Source organism: Eptatretus burgeri, chromosome 3, assembly GCF_056783735.1.
Source record: "Eptatretus burgeri isolate ZD-2024b chromosome 3, Ebu_testis_v1, whole genome shotgun sequence".
NCBI lineage: Eukaryota > Metazoa > Chordata > Myxini > Myxiniformes > Myxinidae > Eptatretus > Eptatretus burgeri.
This window is the reverse complement of record NC_140963.1, coordinates 8577669-8597324: the sequence shown is the minus strand read 5'-3', so window position 1 is coordinate 8597324 and position 19656 is coordinate 8577669. Positions and strand designations below refer to the sequence as shown.

Sequence of the window (19656 nt, the reverse complement as noted above, 5' to 3'; positions counted from 1 at the left end):
CACATGCGCTCGTTAAAATGCCGTGATGCATTTATCAGGTCGGAAGGGAAGGGCCACATATATGTCTGTATATACACCTCATTATACCTTTTCATTCTGTTTGGCTATTGTGCAACGTATCGATCGTTTGTAAAACTCTTTGAATGACCCACTTAACCAGCCTCAGTCGATAAAGTCCAGCATTGTTATCTAAAATGGCTCACAAAATTTCTAAAATAAGCCGAAAATACTTGGAAAAGTACCTGTGAGAAAGGGGTGTGCCTCAGTTTGTTGGGGTCTTCGGGGTCCTGCGAGAAAGGGATATGCCTCTGCACAAGAAAAGATTTGGAGAACTTCCTAATCAGCTCGTCCAAAAAGTTGATATCTTGCAGCCCACACTGCAAAAACTCTCGACCATGTGCTGTTGAAGGCCTGTGGACAAGCTGTGGATGAGCGCATTCTAACCACTTAAAGGGACCTTAGGGTTTGAAGGGGTCTATCGGGTCTTAAAAGGACTAAAAAGGACTGTCCCCCCTCTGCTTCCCCCACCCCCTTGCCCGCCTTTCCCATCCCAACTCTCTGGCCTCCCCTCCCCCTTTCTTTCTCATTGTTCAGAGCAAGAGGACATTAATGACATTAAGAGGTTAAAATTGAATCAAGAGTTTCAATGAAACCATGATTAAGATCAAATTAAATTAAGAGGTTAAATTAAATTATGATTGAGGTCAATTTAAATTAAGAGGATGAAGAGGTTAAAACTAAAAAACGAGGATTAACTAATTATCACCGCCTGGATGGAAATTTTAAAAAGGGCTCCATTCGTTTTTGGGCATTGACATCATGAATCATCATGGCAAGTTCCAAAATGATCCGTTGAGGCACCTCGGAAGAGTCGGGAGAAAAAAAAAACAAAAAAATGTTGATGGAAGGAAGGAAGGAAGGAATGACATCGTTAAGGCTTTAATATCTCTTCTCGACTTTGTCGTAGACTCACGAAGATGTAATTCTTGTTCTTGAAAACCTTATTGAACTAAAACATTTCGGTTTGCTTTTCAATACTATTACCTTTGCCAGATTTTGTCTCATGGAATTGTGCGAGTTATTTTATGTTATGTTGTTTGACATTTTTTGGCAGTGAGGATGGGATGTGGACACTCAAAATTCACAATGTAGTTCCACAAGACACTGGCTTTTACACCTGCGTAGTGAGTGGAAAGCTGGGGATGATTACAGCGTCGGCACAACTGAAGATTCAAGGTACATTTACGTCAAGTTATACAACCTTTGAAAATTTATGGGAGGTAAGACTTGAAATGCTAAACAAGATATTCACTTGAAGCCTGCAGGTGAAAATGTATTGTAGATGTTTTAATTTGTCCCCACACTTTTTTAAAACAACGGGAGGGGGGGAGGGATAGGGATATTGTAACTGGTTCCGTCTGTCTGTCCGTCCATCTGTCACGCTATCTCCGAAACGGTTGTGCAGAAATTCCCAAAACTTGTTGCGAGAACATTTTGAAAAATATTTTTATGAAACTTTGTATATGCGCGCAACATTGGGGTATGCATGAAATATGGAACAATGTTTTGGAGTTAACCCCCGGTCCATGCCCCAGGGGATGGGTCTTGGGTTTACAGGGGTCAAAACAGAAAAAAATTAAACTCAAGATTTGACATTATGACGTTCCTGGTGGAACCTTTTGCATCTTCTATCGAGGTGGGAAGCGTGGGGAGTTGTGATGGTACGCCATGCACTTCGTCTCATGTTTGTCGACAAACACTCAGGAAAATTGGTTTGGGGGTGAGTGTGAAAGTGAGCCACGATCCGTTGTATGTGGGATAAATCAAAAAATAAATCGATGCAAGGAAACCTTTGCCAATCATTTCTGTGCCATATTGACCGTATTCCCATGTATTCTCAGGTGATTATCTCAGGTAGTGCTAATCATACAGCTAACCACAAATCGATAACTTGGCCAAGGCACAAATGCACAATAGCCAACCCTTTTTGAAATATTAACGTCCAAAAGTTAAACATCGACATGGTAGGATTTGCATTCCTAACCACAGGTAGGCCGTGCTCATGATTTCACAGGCCATAGCAGTTTTTAATTAAACCTGACCCAACAGGGTTCAAATGCACACGAGTCAGATAAATATCAAACATTCTACCCGCTGAGCTATCCTGCCACCCTAATTTAGTCGTATGAGGTCATGGATTCCTCCAATGAAAAACACAACAGTCTGTGCGTCTCTTATTTCGAAGATTGTGTATAATTTCAGTAATCCCTCTGTGCACTACTCATTTTCCTCAGATTGGTGCCAAAGTACACCCCCTCCCCACCATACCCCCTATTTTTTTGACTTAAATTTCATTTTTACGACTGATAAATCACCTCAAATTGCTTGCTGAAGACTTGTACCGAAGGTTCAAGTCTTCAAATTTACTCAAATTAATCACTAGGGTTTCCAACACCCATTGTCTGCGGTTTCATGGAAACTTGGTTGAAACTATCAATGGAAGGATCAGAGGCGGTGTTCGTCATTTGTGGGCCCCATGCAAAATGCAATATTGGCCCAGTGGCGGCCCCTGTGATCCCTGTCAACATGTCATCACACAAAAATACACAATATGGTGTCGATCTGTCTGTCTGATGTCGATGTATTCGTCATTACTTATGTAATCTCAACAAACTAAACTTGCAAAGGGGACTACTGGTCACATGGAAAAGATAGTAGCGACTTCATTCGGAGTTCCGAAGGTGGGGCGACGCAAATTATCTTCGTAAATGTGTACCGTGTAGCGCCGCTCCCAGTGGTGGTGGGAGAGGATATTACGATTGATGGCCCAGATTTTGCACACTGGGTCATGAATGTTGAGCAATTTTCCATTACATTTGTCAGATTGATTTTAACGCTGTGTAACATCTCGAAAGGCTACAATATAATGCTGTGCGGATTAGTAACAGTATTGTGTAAACGTTTGTTGCATTGAGAAGATTGTTTACAATTACAGTAATTGTGTACCATTTCTCCTCACCTTTCTTTATGGAATGTGTGGAGGCATTCCCGGGCGCCCCGTGGCCAGGGAGTGGACTTGCACCGCTGTGCATTTGCACTGGGATGCACCGCTGGGCCCAGACATCAAAAGCTTATCAGGCTACACGATGGAATACCAGAAGGATGGTGAGCACCTTACTTGGGTTGCATGATGCATGGTATCGATCGGCTTGCTTTGGCCTTAAGCTGGTTCTACACAATGAGCTGGTTTGTCTGTGCGGAATGATGTGAATGATTCAATTAGAGTGATTCACACGCACGTTATGTTCACCAGCAATATGAGCATCAACTCGTGTGAATCCCGAGCATTTTCCGGACGATATTCAAATGAATAGACATCTCTTCCTGCGTTTCTATAATCTCTATTCTCATCTCTTCTGTTGCTGGAATTGTATTTGGAATCGTCTTCGCTTTTTATTTCTTGAGTGGCCAACTGCTAAATCGTATGACTTATTTGAACCAAGGACACGTCAAATGTGTGGAAATTCCATGTGAATATCATGAAAAACATGGATGCCACATCGCCGGCTTTGCCAAATTGCTGGCAATTCGTTCGAAGAAAAGTGCATCTTCTACTGAACACCAATCACCTACAAGGTCTTCATTCACAGCTTGATGGAGTACTGCTCTCCCCTTTGAGCTGGCACTCCAGCTTCATCCCTTGCCCTTCTTGATGTCATGGAAAGCAAGGCCCTCAAAATCTTTGGGATCTCCCTTGACGAAGCTGAGCGTCTAGGGCTGTTACTTTCCCATCACATACACGTCGGTGATCTCTCTGTCTTCTCCCGCCTCCTTTGTGATATTGCACCCTCTGCTCTTTCCATGCTTTGTCCCCCCCCCTCCCCAACCCAGGTTTCTTGAGGGCCACACACACGATCCGCCATCATCCCCCTTCTGGTGAAACTCCCCAAATCCAGGATTAATGTTCACCTCCACTCATTCGTTCCTCTTTTTGCCTGCATGTGGAATCAACTTCCACATTCTCTTCCATCTCATTCTTCCCTCCCGGTCTTCAGGACAGCTGTCCGCCGCCATCTCAGATCGTCCCCCATTCAAAATCGTGATCTTTTCTACCGCAGTCCACCTCAAAATGCCCAGCCTCACCACCAAACCCACCTCCTTCCAAATTTCCAGTTTTTCCTTCCTGCGAGTTTACTTCTGAATCCATCCGATCCACTTCATTCCTCCCCGCACCCATTGTTTGTCCAAGTCTTTCTCTATTTTGTTCTTCAACCCTGCTATTGATGTCCTGGCTCCCTTTTCTCTCTACTGTTCCTTTTACCCTGTTGCGTTCTGATCCGTTCAGTGTTCTCGCTCTTCCTCGAGCATCGACTCCATATACAAAAATATATAAGTAGAAATACCATGTTCATGTAAACACCAATATATTTTATTCCCTTAAAGTCAATTTACTGCAGTTTTAATTTGTGAACATCATTTTTCAATCAACAAATGTCCAATGAGTTGGGTTGAAGTCATTCCACAGCAAACAAGCGGTTTTAGCCGACTTTTGCTTCATTCGACTTTCATTTTTGGATAATTTCCTGACTAGTAATGGCAGTTATGTCTGTTGACAAAACCACCAAAACAGCCTCTTCAGACCAGATAATGTTTTGCATCACACCTGGCCGGTCATCAATCCACTGAAGGAAATGGTCACAATACTCCATTTTCTTGTCACAATCACTTGGAAACAACTGCTCAACGTGATGAGTTTTGTCTCCTGTCCATCCTTCTTCAAAATTGCCTGAATTGCATGATATCTTGTTCCGCTCTCCCTCACCGCTTGTCTGATCGACTTCTTTGGGCTCCTTGTGAACACGTCTCGTTCGTGGTCAATGTTTCTGTTGATCTCGCTGTGGTACGTCTTCCTGAACTTATATCCTTCACTGAACCTGCTGTTATAAGCGTTTGGTGACCACCATATCTGAACTCTGAACCGCCACCATATCTGAACTGCAATTACAGAGTGCCAAGCCTCATACCTTGCAAGAATTTGTGCTCTTTGAGGCCTCGGTCACATTTGCCACGGCGGCCGTGGGGTCTCCAAAATCTACGGCCACTAGCAATTATACGGTGGCCGCAGTAATTCCACGGTCATACAATGTAGCAGTCACATATATTTTTATTTTTCGGGGAGCCGCACGGCGTATTTATAAATTGTGGAGAGCAAATACGTGGGGTTGCCGTACGGTCTTTGATTTGATGTTGCACGGTGACCTCAGGGCGTTCCTGCGGCGGCCATAGAATTTTCAAGGCAGACGCAAGGTGCCCGCAAGGCGACCACAGGGGGACCGCAGGGGGCCCTATACTAAGGCAAAAGTGCGGCCAGACGGACGGTAAAGAATGGGTTAATTTGTTTTTTTTTTTACCATTTCTTTTGTTTCGGCTTGTCGAATTGCTTCGGCGAACGTAGAAATGAAAAAAGTTATAACTCCGCGTTATAATTCCACGGCGACCTTACGGCCTGTAAAATATAGTCATATGGTGTAGGGCCACCCTGAGGCCACCTCAGAAACTCTGCGGCCGCCACACGTTTCTGTCAATTCAGAGGGCGTACGGCCACCGTATCCTCGCCGTAGAGCAAATGTGACTTAGGCCTGAGCAAAAGTTAATCTCTCGGCCATCGTGGATAAATATGAAATTAAAAAAAAAACAACAACATGGCAATAAACAAGCTTTCAAACACGGAAAGAAATTGATGCTTTATTATGGATCACAATTTAGTCTGTTTATAGTTTGTTAAACATGACAGTGTGAATGATTTTGTTTAAAGCATCTACCTTGTTACATCCTCTCTGATGTTGTTTTTAAACATGAGGCTCGTGGGGAATATTTTAATTTTTACAATTGTGATTATATCTCCTTTGTGTTGCAATGACATGTTAATATCCCAAAACTACTTTTGAAAACACCGTACCTGCCTGTCCCTGTTTTGTGCTTTTAAACAGGAGCGTCAGTGTGGCATCGAAGTGTGACACCGACAGGAGACGCCTCATTGCTCCTGGAAGGACTGCAACCTGGTCACGCCTATGTCTTTCGTGTCATCGCCAACTACACCTGGGGATTAAGTTCTCCAAGTGTCACGTCAGAGCCCTTAACCCTGCCTTCCCTCCCTGGTAAGCAAGCGGTAATAACCTCCGGTGGTGTACGATGAAGGATGAATGAATACAACAAAAACAGCCTTTTGAACAGCGATTCATTCTGTTCAAAGGAAAACTTTTTACATTTCGGACAAATTTCAACAACTTTCCTTTTTTCTTTTACATTCATCAAGTTTTTCTGATGTACCAGACAGGAGCTGATTGACGGTGTGCTGCCCCCCCCCCGAATGGTCCACCGGGCGATCGTACCACGCCACAGGCCGACTCCGGACACGAACCGCTTAAGCGGTCCGTTCCGTGCGACAGTGATAACCGAGCGGTGTTATCGTCGGCCTTGACGGTTCCGATTAATTACCGGGATGTTGCACCCACTACGAACCCCTTACGTGATGCAAGATGGAGGGTCAATAAAAAAAAGGAAAAGAGACAAAGCAGAGCGGGAACAGTTCAACAAGCAAGCATTTTATTCACACACACACAGACAAGCACATATATACAGCCATACAGTCAAAAATGCACAAAAAGCAAATGTAACAAAAGAAACTATGCAGAGCTACAACCGAATACGCGTACACACGGCAACACTTAAACAGTTCTACTTCACAGACGGCGCCAACACACACATTTATACAAAAAGCAAAGGAAGGAAAAGAAAGAAAGAAGTCGCGACTTCCCTTTTATGGCTGGTGAGTCCCTCTCCAGCGACCGTCAGCGTGGTCGCGCCTGGCCCCGACCTCTCTCGCGGTCGGCGAACCCTCTCCGGCACTCCCCGTCTGGATGCGCAGGTCCACCTCACTACTGGCGCTCCCGCGTCTCCCGTCCGTGCCTTCGTGACAGGGCCGCTCGCCAAGGCGCGGGCGCAGGACCTCTTCCCGCAGACCAACTCCACAAAAACCGACCGAAGACCAACCAGCCAAGACAAAGAGGAAGAGGCGGAAGAGGAAGAGGCGGAAGAGGAAGAGGCGGAAGAGGAAGAGGCGGAAGAGGAAGAGGCGGAAGAGGAAGAGGAAGAGGCGGAAGAGGAAGAGGCGGAAGAGGAAGAGGCGGAAGAGGAAGAGGCGGAAGAGGAAGAGGCGGAAGAGGAAGAGGCGGAAGAGGCGGAAGAGGAAGAGGCGGAAGAGGCGGAAGAGGAAGAGGCGGAAGAGGCGGAAGAGGAAGAGGCGGAAGAGGAAGCGGCCCAAGAGGAAGAGGCGACTGCGCCCGCCCGTGTCCGTCTTTTATAGCGCGGGGCTCCGCCCTTCGCCCCGCCCCATTCTCGGCTCCACCTTCCTTCAAGAGGGTTCCCGAAAAGGGCGTTCCCTCACGCTTTCCCTCCACCCCGCCCCGTGCGGGGGCCGGGGGAGTCAGTTTTTGGCTCTGGGCCAGAGAATTATTCCCCAAAAATGAGACCCCTCCTTCACATGACATCTGACCTTTGACCTGCATCACCCCTCCTCCACTCCAAAGCGCGGGGAAGTCAAACGGGAGAAACAGGCGGGGAAACCTGTGCATCCTCGCAGTTCCCTCCTTGGCGCCTTTGTTTGCCGTTCGGAAGCGGACGTAGTGGCGAAGATGTGGTGGCGTAGATGGTGGAGGTGGCGTGGTTTCAGTGTGGTTGGCGCTGTGATGGGATGGCATGGTTGTTGAGATGCTGTGTGTTTGAAATAAAAGATAGGACAGAAAAATGGCTAACTGGAGGATCGCAGCCCGAATGGATCACATAAATTCCCTCTATACAATGGGTTTGGGCTAACTACACATGTACCGATGAAGATATCTCACCTGAGGGCCCTTTATGGTGAAATGCGAATTTCCACAGCCATAACACTACCCCTCCCCTTTTTACAGACTCGTACCAAGTCGTCAAATTCTCGTGTGCCATCATGTGTAGTTCTCCCCTAATACGTTTTACCTTCGGATCCCTGAGTGCGACATTCATGGTATTCGTGTCCCCAAAATAACCTGAGGGCTGAGTAACTAACTAAACAAACCCACTCATACAGACGACTTAAATAAAATTGTCGGCGCTAACACATACATGCCGGGGCGCACTCATATTTACAATTCACAACCTAACAACTTACAAAATTTACACTAACCATGGCCGAGGATCAATGGACTCTGCATGGAGCAAAACAAAAGTCAACCAGTGCACGGGCCGCCACTGCAGGCCCGTGTTGTAGTTACCAACAGGACAGTTCATGCAGCTTGAATGACAATCCTGGTGCACATGGTAATGAACGGGGTGGGGGGGGCAAATCATAATTGAACGGTGGCAAACTGATGATGTGGGCAGTGGGCATGGCATTGAAAAGGTGAACAAGCATACAAAGCCGGCAGCACAAGGCCGCTGCAGGCAAACACAGCCGGCGGACGATCCGACCGGCACAGGCCTTGAAGCACAGCTGCAGACGAAGTTGGCCAGCCTCTCGCCATGCACTGCAGGTTGGTGGAGGGAGTGCGGTGGTGCTGGCCACTCGAAAGGCGGGCTCAGATCAACCTACCTGTCTCCCTCCCACCTATCGCCTTTGCCTGTCACTGTCAATACCCACTCCCTTCATTTGTAAAACCCAATTTAGCCCAAACTTATTTTTTTGTTATTTTTATTTTCATTTCCTTTTTACTCCCTACTCGAACTCGTCCCCTAACCCCCTTTATTGTCATTGTTCGGCTAACCTATCGTCTCCTAGCCTACTCCCAACCCCTACGTTCCCTTCCTGGAGGGGAATAAGGGAGAGCTAGCATCCTGCGTCGAGGCCCAACTCAAGCCTCAGGATGGCCTCCCCAGACTTCAGCGATCTAACCCAAAGTAGGTCCAGCGGCCCACAACGTGAGCGAAGGGATGGATGATGCAGAGGGGTCCACTTCCTAATCTACCCTAACCATTAACTCTTAAACTATCCCGGGGCTTTCAACAAGCACCTCTCGCTTAATCTATCGGTTCTAACAACCAGGATTCCCATCGCCTGTGTTGGTGTCCTCACAATTTTGGGCCTCGCCCCCCAATTTTGCTTCCGTGCCCTCACATGGTCTCATGGCTGGGACGCGTGGCTCCCTTGGTAGGCACTTCCCTCTGCCGATTCTCTAACAATGGCACCCCCGGGCCCTACACTGCCTCCAAGCCTACCAGCTCCCTAAACACCGGGGAGTGCCCTCCCTGGCGACTCCCCTGAAACGCTCACGTGGCAGGCTGGCTTCCCGGGGCGCTTTCCGAGGGTCACCCGTGCCCACAACACTGCCCACGCAGCTAACGGCGCCCTGGGCCCCCACATCATGCGGGCGCACCCGTGCCCACTACGCTATCCCGGCCCCCCATGGGAGGCCAATATCCAGTCTCTGCAACGATGACTGCATCATCTGCGAAATCAAGGTCAGCGATCTTAACATTCCCAAAGGATGCACCACAACTTGATCTCTCCGACATCCTCCCAGAATCCAGTCCATACAAGCGCTGATAAGTGTGGGGGACAGTAAACACCCCTGACTAACTCCAGTAACAGCTGGAAATAAGTCGGAGATGGTATCACGACATCTCATAGCACTCTCAGTAACACAGTATAATGCACACCTCAGATTGATAAATTTTGGTGGCACCCCACGAAGACCAGGAATCCTCCAAAGGGCATCCCGAGTCACTGAATCTAACGCTTTGCATAGATCAACATAGCCTGCAAGTAGCCCCTGCAAAAACTCTCGTCTGCGTTCAGTGAGGACCCGAAGAGCAAGGATACAGTCAATCGTTGACCTCTTTGGTGTAAAGCCGGACTGCTTTGAGCATTGGTGCTCAAGCAGATGGTGGAGAACCCTATCGAGAATTATCCGAGCAAAGACCTTGCCCAGCACTGAGCAGCATCACCCTCCTGAAGTTGTTGCAGTCCTGGTGATCACCCTTCCCTTTCTAGGGCGGGACAACAAAGCTCCTCTTCCAGTCAGTTGGAATGATGCCTGTGTTCCAGGCAGAGCACAGAACTGCATGCAATGACATGAGTACAGCATTTCCACCGGCCTTGAGAAGTTCAGTTTGAATGCCACAGATTCCAGGAGCTTTACCCCATTTCAACCGCTTCACCGCAGCTCGTGTTTCCACAAACGAAGGTGGACCACATTTGATTGAAGGGTCAGCAACAGGGATTGTAACACACCCGACATCCAACTCAACAGCAGGTAGATCAGCCTGGTACAGGCACTCAAAGTAACCGTCCCAGCGGCCATCACTTCGGATCCTCTGTGAAGAGCCCACCACCACTGCAGTACACTAAGGGATGGGCTTGGAGGAACACAATGCGTGAATTCCCCTGCAAGCAGGACAAGAATCACCTGACCACAGGTGATGCTCTGGCCCCTCATATATATTCCTCGCACATAGGTCTCCTTGTCCTTCCTCAGTGCACGTTCAGTTTTATGCCTCAACTCCCTTAACTGCTCAGCTCTCCCATTAATCCTTGCTCTGCGACTGGCCAATGTTATCCAGTGTCCCTTGAGAGACCAAATTTTTCTTCTCCCAGCAGTGAGTTCCAAGACATCCACTGGCAACATCAAGGATGGTGGTCTTGAAGGCACTCCACAACTCTTCAGAATTCCCCAAAGCACCCAGACCCCCCAAATTCCCACTCAGCGACCCCCTCATCCTTGAGTTTGCCAACATCCAGCCTGTGCTTGGATGGTATCATTCTCCCAAATTTAAGTTGCGACTTCAGAGTTGCTCCAACAAGCCTGTGGTCGGTATTGAGGAACTGAGCACTCTGGTAGACCCTGCGATTCTGGATCATCCTCCAGCGACCATCAACGATCACTTGGTCAATCTTCTTTTCTACACCACCAGTGTGGGAATACCAAGTCCAGCGATGAGCTTGTGGGTGCTGAAACCATGAACCAGCCGCTCTAAGTCTATGACTTCTTGTACAGTTGAGGAACTTAATGCTATTCTGTTTTACCCTTCCAGACCCATGGGGCCCCAACACATGTCTCATAACCATCCCTATCAGTTACAGTCGATCCATTTAAATTTCCAAAGACAAGAAGAGTATCTCGCCTGGGGCACTGGTCAACACAGACTCGAGCACGGCATGCGTCCTTCATGGTGAAATCACTTTCCTCAGTCGGAGCATATACAGAAACCAGGGAATTGACACCCAAGGAGTGACGAATCCTTTGTCTCATAATAAGCTTGTTGCCTGGTGTTACCTCAATTATCATTGAACACAGCTACAGCAACTCCTTGGACAAGGTGACCATCAGAGTGGCTGGACCATTAGTAGGTGTAACCACCTGCCATGGCCACTGTTTGGTCTCCTGACTTCAGAGAGAGCTGCAATATCGATGTTCAAACATTTGAGCTCAGATAATAACAGACAGGTGATCATCCTCTCTTAGGGATAGGACATTCCAGGCACCCACCCAAAGGGACCGCCTCAGGTTAACCCAAGGAGACCGCCGTTTGGTGGACGACACCTCAGCACCACCTTGGCACACACTACCTCAATCTGACCCGGGAAGGTTACCCAATGGTTTCTCTTCTATCATTAAAGAGTGGGGGTCCCGAAGACTTTGTCCCAATCCCGTCATCCGGTGAGCTGCCCTGCGAAGGGCAGCTGCACAGGAGGTACTCCCATGGAGTGGGTTTTCAGTTTTCTTTGTGTTTTTGCATGTTTTGCAGAGTGAATGGTTTTACGGTGGCCGGAGTGCAAATCTTCCCACCAACCTCCTAAAAATAAACAGTAACCCAACGACAGGAGGACATCCGCAGACACATTTGGGCATGAGATATGGATGGCTGTTGGCTCACAAGGAGCTCCTCCCCCTTTGACATGTTTTGTTTTTACTCCTGCTGGGTCCTTCGAGAGACAGACGGTGAAAACTTAATCTCTGTGCACCTTCGGTGGCGGAGGTAATACCTGATAGACTAACTGGACAGAGGATAGAAGATTTGGTGCTTCCGTGCTGTATTCTGGCAGCTTTCTCATTCTTGTTAGTTATGAAAACGTTTGAGAACATAAGGTATGGCTTTTAGGCTTGTGACTTCACTCAACAGTGGCTTTTCAGTTCATCATTTTGGACACATTTGATGGGGTGGCTATTGTTTTCCTGTGCCATCCCTACAGATGTCGTACAACGAAACAGTACTCCATGATAAAATAAAAGTTTTAAAGGTTGTAGAAAAATAAAAATGCAAACTTTTTCAGAAGTGTTTCACCGTTGATACACCCACTTTTACACCACCTTACTCAACACATTAAATTAGTTATTTGTGCCTGTTGTTTGTATCCTGTAGGACATCCTTAAAAACACCAAGTTTCCTGTCTGGAATGATTTTCAATTTTGATTGAGTGCCAGGCAGGCAGACAGTGTAAAAAAATAAAAATCACCTTAATCCTCTCCGTGCATGCGCGCTCGAGACGAGGTTCGTATACAATTTGCCAAATTTTGAGCCAAATGGCTGCTCAACTGCCAGTTCGTGTTCTTCGATTCATGTTCCGATTCGTATTCTGCAGTGTTCAAAATATAATATTAAATTGACACGAAGTATAATTCCTCGATGTAGACAGACAGAGTGGACCAATTGTTTAATGAAACCCTAGTTTGCGCTTCGCGTGCGGGGGAGATGTTTGTTTGCAGACTGCAGTTGAAAACCAATGGAAAAAGAAGAATAAGAATAACAATTACGACTCAACATTAACCATGCACAGAGGCCATGATGATGTTCATGATGCCATTTGTATTTGTAGTGGTGTAATCATATCAATGGGTGAGTTAAGCAAATTAAAGTAGAAAATACAGTCAGCTTCCTTCTCTTTTGGGGGCAGGGGGTGGGAAGATATGGCAAATGCACTCACTTGCTCACTCATGAACTGTGTGAGTGCACCACAACCATCTATCTTTTTTTGGATGGACATTTTACGTTTTTGCAATCCACATCCTTGGTATTATTCTTCAGTGAATGTAAAGATCCTACGTTACCCTTTAAATAGAGTCGGCCATTGTGTGATGGGACACGGACCAAATTCCTGCCATAACTAGGCCTCGAGAAGAGACAGCTCTCCTTACTTATAGAAACACCAATGTGGTACCTCAATGATCTTTCAGCTCATCGGACAGATCAAATCAGAATCCTTCATTCTCACTCGATATTCTACGTATATATAATGGAGCAGGTGTTTGTGATTATGTATGTATGTAGGAATGTATATCCGCTCTTCACCCATTGGTTGGACAGTTGACCTGGCGTCACCCACAATTGCAACATGAAATACTTAACCTAAAGTACCCAGAATACCCAAAAGACCCAGAAGACCCCGAAGACCCAATGGACCCCAAAAATACCCAAAATATATTACTACTCCTACAGTTCTGGGCCGATTGCATCCAGATTTTCCAAGTGGAATCAGTGTGACCCCAATGAATGGATAGGGGTGTTTTTTTTAATCTTTGCCGGTGGTCTTTTGTGGACGGGAGAGGGGAGTGGGGTGGGACACAAGTTCGCTATGTAAATGTGTATCGTGTAGTGCCACCTCCAGGTTTTCGCTGGTATTACAAGCCTCCGCCATTTACAGGACGGTATTCCTGTGATCCTGTCCCCATGTTTTCCAGTGCAGTGAGGTGTTTTGAATTATAAGTAGTAGGTATGTTTTTGCCTCATGCATGTAACCCACGTTATTTATTTTGCCTCAACAGAGCTGTCAGTTACCTATACACCACCCAAATACGGGTATGCATCAGAAGAACATGTTGCATGCTTGAAATATGATCGCCCGTAGGGCAGGTACTCTGTTAGTAAATGAATAATTTGAGTTGCAGTTGTACCAACTAAGAAAGAAAGGAGGAGGAGTTGGAGGAAGAAGAAGAAAGAGGATGGATCGTGGTGGATTTATCAATTTCAGAAAAGACAGCTTGATTTGAGTTCGACAGGAGGTGAGAGACGGGCTCAGTACACCTCGTATCCTCTCAGTGACAAATTCCATTCCTACGGTTGAATGATCTTGTTGAACACCAGTGGCACGGGGTTTTCAGTCCAAAATGATGTGTGAAAGTGCATATGAAAAGGAGTCAAACTATTTTCCCCTGACAACCAAAACTCAGCTTAGTTGTTCGTCCTTTTCCACGTGATTTCTCACCAGTGCCGCACGTTTTTCCCATTGGCAGATGAGTTTCCTGATATCATTGGAATAACATTAAAATCTTTGACTCTGACTAATTATTGAGGGGGGGGACTTTGTCCCTCACTGTCTTGTGTTTGTTTGTATTTTACTTTTCACTTTCATGACTACCCCCCTCCATCAGCTCTGACCAAATCTAGATGATCCTGTTATTCTGAAACCGTCTACTTGACTCAGTGCTGACTAGTGACTACCGAGTGCCTTATTAGTCCCCTACCGGTTTCATCAGAGGGAACTCGAGGTTTGTTCTCCGTCTGTCCATCCATCCGTTCATCCCACCTGTGGTTTTTCTGACACGTTTTTCCCATACCCTTTAACATATTCAACTGAAACTTGGGACATGGCATTATTATGATAAGTTACAGAACAAGTTTGAGTTTCAGGGTGTTTTGTCAATTTTTCACAGAGTTATTCCCTTTTTTAAACTGAGAAAATATCACTTATTATACATGGGTCAGTGTTCAGCTGCCTTGACTCCATCTCACTGCTTTACACCCATTGGCTGGACAGCTGGCCTGACTCTGCCCCATCAAAATCATGAGTTGCCATTGGATGAAGCAGCACACATCGGCAGGCCTCAGGCTTTTGGCCTAGGTGTTAGTCCATGGCCCAGTGCAATTGGAATGATCCCAGGTATATAACCATGATGTATTAAATGTGCACATAAGCCGTGCGCATGTTTTTTACTTCATGTATGTACATCGGGTTATTTTTAATACTAGTACGTGCCCGTACGTGCGTGGCCCTACGTGCAAAAAAAAACAAACAAACTTTCAAACCACGTGCCAGAAACAACAACCACACAGGCCGTTCCTTCGCTCTCACGTGCCCGTACGTGCGTAGCCGTAGTGTGTGGCCTTACGTGCAAAAAAAAAAACTTTCAAACAACTACACAGGCTGTTCCTTTGCTCTCATAAACGACGACTGGATTGGGGCATTGTGTTTATCTATAAATGCGCATAAGAAATCGAGAAATTATTGGAATACAGTAAGTCATCACTATCCGGAAGTCCGTACGTTGTAACCCATAATGGGGAACGTGGTTGAGGATCTCTTCCCCAATGGCCAAGCCTACGCAGCAACGTGTCCTGTCATTGGTTTGGTAAATAAATGGCCATAACTTGGGAAGCACTTGTCCGATTAATATCAAACCTTGAAAAGGCACATACTCAGGTCCCCAGCAATATACCTGGCAAGTTTCAATTAGATCGGACCAGTGGTTGTCGAGAAACAGCGGTCACACACACACACACACACACACACACACACACACACACGCATGCACACACGCACGCACGCACGCACACGCACACAGATTGCTGGAATTATAGATAGATGAAATAGGCAAAGCCGAGAAACAAACGAAACACAGTGGGTTATAGAGTTTCTTCTTCTTCATTTTGGATCTGGTATCAGCTCGAGCATGCATTAAACGCAAACGAATTTTTTTATCTCCCGAACATCCATTGACATCTGCAGGAGACATATATTGCAAAGAAATTCTCATTCTTGTTTACAGTTTTAAAGTCTTGCCAAAAATCTCCTTCGAAAGAACACGTCAAATGCAGTTATTTTTGTCGCCTTTTTTTTTTTTTTTACAAATAACAATATTTTTCTCCCCAGTAACAGTTTCTCACCATTTACTCTCACATTCCGCTTCCTGGCCACTTTGTCTCGTGAATTTGATCATTTCGCCTGCGTTTACCTTTCCCTCTCACTTGTTCCCTCATTCCCCTGTGAAATTTCTCCAGACAGAGAGAACGGCACCAAGATCGTTTGGAAGGACAAATTTGACTCGATCTACAAAGAGGTTGCGGAGATTGGACGGTAATATGAAAACTGTCCGTGTGTCTGTGTGAGCATTCTGATACAAGGAAAACACCATTTTTGTGATCCCTTTGAATTGGGCTTTGAGTGGTGCCAGTTTAACGAGTGAGGCACGCACATTGCCTGAGACAATGGCAAGGTTAAGTGAGTCTGTGAGTGAATTAATGCTCAGATGAATAGCAGGACAGGAATTGTACAAGTAGCAATAAGAGGCCATTCAGATATAAACCCAGCGTCATTTTGATGCCATTATTTCAGAAAACAAAGCACTTGTTTGACATTATGTTTGGCAGGTACCACATTGGCATTGTTTGATACCATTGTGTATAATTTGGAATAAATTTGTTTCACATCCATCAGAGAGATTCTGTATTTTTAACGGTGAAGGCAATTTGTTGTGACTTACTCGTTCTCTGTTCAAACACACGTGCCCCGGTATCCTGTACAAAGGCTTTTGGTTCTGGTGCTTGTGATTGCCGGAAGCCAAAGTTCGGCCCTGCACGTTGTAGGACGGAGCATCCTGATGTCTTCTCAAACTGGCTATCCCTCTTTTAGGGGACGTTTCTCTGTGGTGAAACGATGTCGGAGGGTTGGAGCCCAGAACGATGTTGCCGTCAAGTTTGTGTGGAAAAGGTTGAGGAAGCGTGAAGACGTGAGCCGGGAAGCAAGTTTGTTGCTCTCTCTGAAAAACCCTCAGCTGCCTCGCTTCCATGCCGCTTACGAGACGCCTGCCGCTTTTGTCCTCGTTCTTGACCTGTGAGTTTACCGTCCATCATTTAACATACGTTTACATAAGGGCTGTCGGGACAGCCGAAAGGTATGCACACATGCCTTTGAGCTATCGTGTCTGGGTTTCAAACTCGACCCAGGTATAAACTACCACCCTGATGTCTCGCAGGCAGGTCGATTCATCAATGCGTGTGCCGTCCCTCGGAGGGACCTAAAACTGGGCATCCCATCTGCCGGCATTAGTTGGTGGGCATTAAAGATCCCACGGTGTGCTCCGTGAAGAGTCGGCGAGCAATCTCCGGCAGCCTGAACAAATTACAACGACCTGATTTAACCTGCAGGGGGCACTGCATCAGTGGCACAGCTGTGCCCCCAGCAAATTATGCCACCCGCAGCCATGTGCTGCGTATGAAAGAAGAAGCCTTGACAGAAGCAAGCTGTTGTCATGTCTGTTATTTTTTCTGTAAACAAATACTCTTATACGTAGGTCAACAAGAGTCGAAGAGAAATCTACCACCATATTTGGTGTCGAGAATGCAAAAAATAATTTATTGTTTTTTTTTCTTTCATGTGGTATGTTGTTGTCGGCATGGTACTGGTGATGATCAGTTTAGGTCGGGGTTACATTCCTGGAAAAAAAAAACACGACTTAAACTGATCGGCTATTTCCCATAAAAATTAACGAAAATACAGGAGATAGATACGTTCCAGCGCTCCAATACTCCACATGTAAAGTCTTCACGAATCACAAATTATACAATTTAATGAGGAAGAATAATCAAAACCATGAAACCTAATAGCCTGAAACTTTGCATGCACACCAAGGGCACTCCAATGAAGTGCAAGAGTAAAAATTGGGTGTTTTGGTTATTTAAAACACCCCCTTTGAAGATAATTAACGGCCTTATTTAATTATATCCTTCATCAGGCGATCCTCGGCCACCTCGCTCTCTGGGGTCTTGCTGTGGTCTGAAGGCGGGTCGACTCAGGTAACCTTGCTGGGGTCCAGAGCTGCCATGTTTTTTTGGCCTGCCCAACCTTGCCTTGACTTCGAACGAAGAGCACCATAGGATCTTTAACACCCCCAAAATATGTATTGGCTTTATTCTCCGAAACCACACTCTATTTCGATGAAACCTACCCCCCCCTTCCGAGTTTCCCCTCCCTCTCTTCCTCTCTCTCTCCTTCCCCCCTCCCTCAATACTCCCAACAGTGGGGTATGGGTTGTTTAATTGTGGTAAATAAATAAACATGGAAACGATATATATATATATATATATATATATATATATATATATATATATATATATATATATATATATATATATGTATATATATATATATATATATATATATATATATATATATATATATATATATATATATATATATATATTAAACGGGTTGTCTTGCACTTGACGCGCTGTGGAGACTCTGATTAGGGCTTTTCTCCATTATTAATTATTAATTATTTTCTACACATTCTCATTCCATATTGTCAACAACTTACAACTGATCGACGAGTCAAACCGATAACAATGTCCCCAATTTGCCAACGATGTCAAAATGATAAGATGTAAACTGATCATGACTTTTATTACAATAAAAACATCCATCAACCTAATTTCTGGCAGGGTGTCATGGACACCTTGAATATGCAATCATGTTTATTTCATTTATTTCCTGAAATCTAAAACGTGGGTATTGAAGCTAACCTGCTTCATGTATTTGAAATTTTGATCATCATTGAGCTGCAAACCCTCCACGAAAATCATTCACCAATAGTCTGGTGTTGGCTTCACGGTAAGGGTGGCTGGCTTGAGATCTTAGGGTCTTCAGTTCAATCCCCTTGTCGTGTCTTTGAATTAACACCACGCGGGTTTACTCAGCCTGTCATCCTTCCGAGGTCGGCGAAATGAGTATCAAGATGCTGGTAATCAGTGGCACGCACGGCTGTGTTCTCAGAAAATGAAGCAGCCAAGCAGCAGCCATAGGCTGCATACAAATAAATAAATAAATTCACCATTAAGCACCCTCGGCATCAACACTCTGAAAACTGCATTTCAAACACAGTATCTTGTTTTGTTACCACTGAACATTGCAAGTGGTGTATAAAAATGAGTTTCCTCTCAAGACCTGGAAACCTTGGCCTTGCTTGACTCAACATGTTTTCTTCCCTTTTCTGAAAGTTCCTCTTTCTGCTAAGTCCACCCTTTTTCATATCCGTAACGAAAAGTTTTTAATAACTTCTGGAAAAAAGTAACGTATTGTTGCTAACACGTTGATATCACAGTGCTTTTAAGAATCTTATGACCATAATATCTTAGGCCCTCAACAGACCGTATCTGTTTGCGGAACACAGATTTATTACAAAGTTTTTTACACTCATGCCATCAATTGCACGGCATTTGTATTGTCTGCACAGGGTGGAAGGAGAACATGTCTTGGACTTCCTGGTGAAACAAGGGGGTTTGACAGAGCGTAAGGTGTCACATTTTGTGCAGGACACGCTAAATGTGCTCACCTACCTCCATGGTCTTCATGTCGCCCATCTGGACCTCAAAGTGAGTCTCGCTCTTTCAGCACAACCCAACAGGTGCTTACATTCTCATTACATTACATAGAAGCATATTTCACAGTGACAGGATAGCTCAGAGGCAGCAGCTCAGTTGTCTTGAAAATATCTCATCTGGGTTTAAATCACAACCAACTTTATTAACTCCCATCTCGTGTTGCTTCACAAACATTGAACGTGACGTCCTTTGGAAGGGACATTAAGTACCAGCTTAATGACCCATCCAAAGGATGGTATTCGCAAATGGATG

The 19656-nt window shown here is 45.5% G+C and overlaps 1 protein-coding gene across 4 annotated transcripts in view; it reads left to right on the top strand.

The window, feature by feature from the left end:
* Window positions 1-19656, top strand: part of LOC147029374 (triple functional domain protein-like) — a 497357-nt gene that overhangs the window by 473636 nt on the left and 4065 nt on the right. For all 4 annotated transcript variants that reach the window (XM_085872379.1, XM_085872381.1, XM_085872378.1 and 1 more), the window contains 6 exons: window positions 1115-1236; window positions 3043-3165; window positions 5991-6158; window positions 16027-16102; window positions 16658-16858; window positions 19257-19395. In XM_085872379.1, the coding sequence (XP_085728505.1) occupies window positions 1115-1236; window positions 3043-3165; window positions 5991-6158; window positions 16027-16102; window positions 16658-16858; window positions 19257-19395 (829 nt within the window). The remainder of the gene's footprint in view (window positions 1-1114; window positions 1237-3042; window positions 3166-5990; window positions 6159-16026; window positions 16103-16657; window positions 16859-19256; window positions 19396-19656) is intronic.